This window comes from Engraulis encrasicolus, chromosome 11 (genome assembly GCF_034702125.1).
Source record: "Engraulis encrasicolus isolate BLACKSEA-1 chromosome 11, IST_EnEncr_1.0, whole genome shotgun sequence".
Lineage (NCBI taxonomy): Eukaryota > Metazoa > Chordata > Actinopteri > Clupeiformes > Engraulidae > Engraulis > Engraulis encrasicolus.
Genome location: NC_085867.1, coordinates 36,544,534 through 36,549,588, shown reverse-complemented (window position 1 = coordinate 36,549,588; position 5,055 = coordinate 36,544,534). Strand labels below are relative to the sequence as shown.

Genomic DNA, 5,055 nt, shown 5'->3' with positions numbered 1-5,055 from the left:
TGCGTGGGAGACGCTCTCATTCAAAAGGCAAATAAAAATAGTCGCCCACAATCGTCTGCTGATTCAGAAGTATAACCTTGTATGGCGATACCGTCAGTTTATTAATTTATTTCTTTTCGCGTTTCACCCCCACGCCACAGTTGATTGGGCAGGCTTGAATGCCAGCCTCTCAGCTGAAGTAGGCAGACAGTTTATAGTCGAGCAGGCAGCGAATCTCTGGTCATTCTGACACACTCATGACAGAAGTAGTTACAGTCATTTCTTCTGGCAAGAAGCACAGACTCTTTCTCAGACAGAAAATGGATTGTCATGATGGAGATGACAAGTGAGTCTTTACTTTTAACGTATTATTAACATGCAATTTAATTTAATTGATGATTATGTAACAGCATTGTATTGATAGAAGTAGAGGAAGTATCTGTGTAACAGGTGCGCACACCAGTTTGCTGTGTTTTTTCCCTTTTCAAATCAGGTTGTGTCTGCAGCAAAACGTGCAGTTTACCGATATAACTCATATATGCTCTTCTGTAGACCATTCTTCAATGAAAATGACGAGGATATAGACATTGATGACTGGATCATTCCTGACGAGAATCTTATTCAGAGGATGGTGAAACAGATCGAGTACTACCTGTCGGACGAGAATCTTGCCAAAGATGCTTTCCTCCTGAAACATGTCAGGAGGAACAAGATGGGCTATGTGAACATCAAGCTGTTGACTTCCTTTAAAAAGGTAGGCTGTTATGTAAAGGGTAATCATGTATAAAAAAAGAACATATCATTTAAGATATATTACATTATATATTACAAATATTGCATTATATTTCATCCAAAGTTATTTACAACAATGCATGTATAATGCGCAATAGGCCTACATGTATTTTTATTTCCAGTTGTAGGACATGAATGGGCATTTTAACACTAAAGGCATAATTTTGGTGACCTTTTGCATTGTACTTTACTGAAGCAATTACTGTAACATCTGACTGATTTTGTGTTCCAGATGAAACAGCTGACTAAAGACTGGCGCTCCACTGCCTTTGCCCTGCGCCACTCCGCCAAGCTGGAGGTCAACGAGGAGGGCAACAAGGTGCGTCGCCTGGAGCCCGTGCCGGACGCGGTCCTCTCCCAGGTGCCCAGCAAAGTCCTACTGGTCTGGAACATCTCAGAACTCTGCAAGAAGTCTCCACCAGCACCAGCAGGTGATGATGCTGAGCAAGACCAAACCAGCAGCAACGGGTCCCCGGTCCCTCCCTGTCCTCCTCCTCCCCATCATCGTAGCACCATAGAGGCAGCCATCAGCATCCTGGAGCCTTTCGGGGCCCTGAGCACCGTGCGGGTGAACCGGCCCGGAAGAGAGCTACCCGCTGAGGTGCAGAGGTACAGCTACAGGTACACATGGCCGTAACTACCATTGAGGACACAGAGGTCATGTCCTCTGTATTTTTTTCAGTAATGTGAAATTGATCTATGATGAAAATCGATATATGATCAACAGTGATAAATTCAGTCTGTATACGCCACCCCTCGGGGCAGTGATTAATGAAAGCAAACTTAAGAGTTTGACTGAAGTGTTTGAAGCATTCAAAATGTACAGTATGCAGTACAGCACGCAGTATTTGAACCCGGTATTTGAAAATGTCTGGTTACGACCCTGCAGGTACCCGGAGCTCTCCACGGAGGAGAGCGTGCTGGTGGAGTACGAGGAGCTGGAGGGGGCGGGCAAGGCCTACCACGAGCTGACCCAGTCGGACAGCACCTCCGTCAAGGTGGTGCTGGTGGGCCGCAGCTCCAAGAAGAAGACCAAGAGCGGCCAGCAGGACGCCTCGTCCGTGGGCTCTCTGGAGGAGAGGACGTCGTCGGGTAAAGGAATGAACATCCTCAACCGGCGCATGGAGCAGCTCCAGTCCCGGGCCAACGAGGACTCCTCCGCCTACAGCTCCTCCGAGTCCGAGTTCGCCTCCTCGTCCCCTCTCCACGTGCCACGCTTCTTCAGCGGACAGGTGATCGGCGGGTACGGGAGCAGCCCGTGGGGAAGCCCCAGATCCAGCCCCAGGGTGCTCCACGCTCCGCTGCCGGGTCCCCGGGTGTCGCCGCTCCTGTTCTCGGAGATGTGGGGCAGTCCAGACACCAGCCCCGAGCTGAGCAGGCGACGCAGGAGCCAGGATCAGTCCTGTGAAAACGCAGCCTCCTCCACACCTCCCAACTCGGGCAGTCCGTGGGTGCAGAGGAGGAAGCTGGCAGTCATTCAGACCCCCAACTCATCCTCCTCCGTCTCTGTGGAGGATGGTGGTAATGGTGCCAGGCAGAACCGGGGTGCTGGAGTGGCCAAGAGAGCGTTGAACGGGGACTCGAACATTCCCCACGGTGTGCTGCGGTTCCCCCACGGTCCAGACGGCACTCGTGGGTTCCATCTCACTGTGGCGAGGAGAAGATTTCACCACCCACTCAAAATATGAACGAACAGATTTCATGAATTGTAAATGATGTGCGTGGATGTGAATGTGAATGTGATGTCTAGATGTGATTTCCTGCTGCTTATGATCCATACTGATGTCAATATGTCTAGGTTATTTATATTACTATTTATTTTTATTTATGTATTTATTATATATATTTATTCCATGCTGCTTTTAAACTTGAGGTAAAGTGTCCAAATACTAGTGCAATATTTGTGAATGGCAATAAAAGAATCCCTTTTTTGGTATTTTCGTTGTAGTCTGTGTCCACATAAATGTGAATCATCCAAGTGAGGAAAAAAATATATTGCCAGTGGTTGAGAAATCAGATTCCTCACTCACTCTCTCTGTACCGGGGTCCGGCCATGAACTTCCGTCTACAAATATCACTTGATCGTGCTGAAGCAACAATGCCCACTCCCACACACACGGAGCCTCCTCGCTACCGACCTCTTTCTGTACAGCATCACGACAGCACCTCTCACCGAAAGAAAGCGGCCTTTCAATTCAATGAGTATAATGAAATAATGAAGGCTGCCTGTCTGCTGCCTGTCTGATTGCCCGACATATTATAAGGACCATCCAGAGAGAGAGAGAGAGAGATGAAGCTGGGCCCTAATTTGGATGAGTTATCATAAGTATTTGTGTGTCAGTTCCCATGACAACCTCGCACTTTTCATTGAGGAGTGCACTGAGTGACAGTCACCACTTTCAGGTCGGTGTGTATGTGTGTGTGTGTGTGTGTATGTGTGAGTGAGTGAGTGAGTGAGTGAGTGAGTGAGTGAGTGAGAGAGAGAGAGAGAGAGAGAGAGAGAGAGAGAGAGAGAGATTGCATGCGCGCGGTGGGGGGGAGAGAAAATGTGCGTGTGTGCAAACGGATGAGCCTAAACCGCTACGTTTTGAGGGCCACAGATAAATTGCGGACATGTGAGGCATTGTCCTGCCTGATGTATAAATGTATAATGACAAACCCACGCCTGTTTGATTCACTCCTCTCTATGCACAGGCCTGTCACAACCAGGCAAGCAAACTAGGTGATTGTCTAGGGCCCCCAGCTGAAGGGGGGCCCTGGTATTAACTGGCTGTGCATTCAATGACAACTTTGTTAAGGAGGCAAAACCTCCCTTAATTCGATGACGGAAAAGTGCAATGATACCGCTATCAAAACATCTCTTAATATATCTCTCCCCAATAGTTTGAAGAAATAAAAGGGCTCCCATGTCCTTCTTTTCCCGGGACTCCCAAAAACCTTGAAACGGCCCTGCACATGCACTAGAAATCGGGTGGGCATTACCGGCCCTGTGGGGGAAAAAACAACACAATACAGGCCAACAGGTGCAGCACTTCACTTTGGATTGGAAAAATATTGTTCATGCTGAGGACTATTTATGGCATGATTAGCTGCCTAAATAATTACACAGAACAAATGAAAATAGCTTATGAAAATAGCATGCAGTGTCACAGTTTGGCTCAAAGCCATGACAAGAAATGGGAGACAACACAAATATCATTATTATTAATAATAATAATAATAATAATAATAATAATAATAATAATAACAATAATACCAAAACATGTACTGTAGGTTAGAAATACAAAATGATTCAAATAAAGGGCAAATTTCCCCAAGCCTTCATCAGCCACCCTGCAGGGAGGAATACATATGTCTGAAATGTTCAGTCCTTCACTGCATAGTATACTAGAGTAGAGTACATAGGTTGTAGGTTGCATCGTGATGTTCAGTACACAAGTGAACAATTCTGATTGAGCCAGAGACCTTGGGCAACCTTTATCTTTAAGGCCGGTTTTCTGTAACCTGGTTCTCACGATGCTCACGAAGTTTAACAAAGATGCTCAAAGCATGAAGGGTCTGCGTGAGAGCCAGGCTAGGTTTTCTGTACTTTTGTCCTACACTACAAACTGCCCATACAAAGCCATTACAATATGCTAGTAGTTCCCGTGGGGTTAGGCTGAGATATGTTAAGTGTATGTAGTTAAGTGCCTACATGTACAGTATGTATGATACATTGTAGATGTAGGATCCCTGTCATAACACCATCTGTAAGAGAAAAAACACAGGAAAAATACAGACAATACTGTGCGATGCATTTTCTACAATGACAGTGGAACTTGAAATTTGAGTTTGGAAAATTAGGAATTCTTACACTGGGCCCAGGAGTAGTTCATCCTTCAGCAGGGTACACAGGAACAGGGACACCTAGTGGTCCACAGGAGCACTGCAGCATACAGAGGAGGAGAAAGTGGCACAAGCAAGTCCAACTGCAGATGGTCCATGGCAGTTGTGTGATGTAAATATTCAAGCTGGCCGTCGTCTGTTGGAGTCATAAGGGTGACTCAAGATGAGGAAAAAGCTAGAGCTCAACGCATGCACGTCACCTTTCAATGATCACTGCACCTTCAGTCCAACTCTGGTAGACATCAAAACATAACTCAAGTTTCCACCCAACAAAGTTGAAGCTGCAGGGTGCTCCAGGGGAGTACTTCAAAAACCTGGTCCAAAGTAAACCAGGTAAAGTTAAACTTTACATATGTAGTGGTAAATCATCTAATAGCAGAACATGCACTCCTCCTTTTC

The 5,055-nt window shown here is 46.3% G+C and overlaps 1 protein-coding gene across 1 annotated transcript; it reads left to right on the top strand.

Moving 5' to 3' along the window:
* Positions 1 to 246: 246 nt before the first annotated feature.
* On the top strand, positions 247 to 2,658 carry LOC134458967 (la-related protein 6-like). Its single transcript, XM_063211332.1, has 4 exons — positions 247 to 325; positions 532 to 733; positions 1,004 to 1,392; positions 1,661 to 2,658. Exons 1-4 carry the CDS (start codon positions 300 to 302, stop codon positions 2,457 to 2,459), a joined length of 1,416 nt encoding a protein of 471 aa, XP_063067402.1. The 5' UTR covers positions 247 to 299; the 3' UTR covers positions 2,460 to 2,658.
* The last annotated feature ends 2,397 nt before the right edge of the window (positions 2,659 to 5,055 follow it).

Coding starts and splice junctions, on each gene's coding strand:
- LOC134458967 (XM_063211332.1), top strand. CDS start 300: ATGGATTGTCATGATGGAGATGACAA. Junction 734..1,003: donor TGTTGACTTCCTTTAAAAAG/GTAGGCTGTTAT, acceptor TTTGTGTTCCAG/ATGAAACAGCTGACTAAAGA. Junction 1,393..1,660: donor GTGCAGAGGTACAGCTACAG/GTACACATGGCC, acceptor ACGACCCTGCAG/GTACCCGGAGCTCTCCACGG.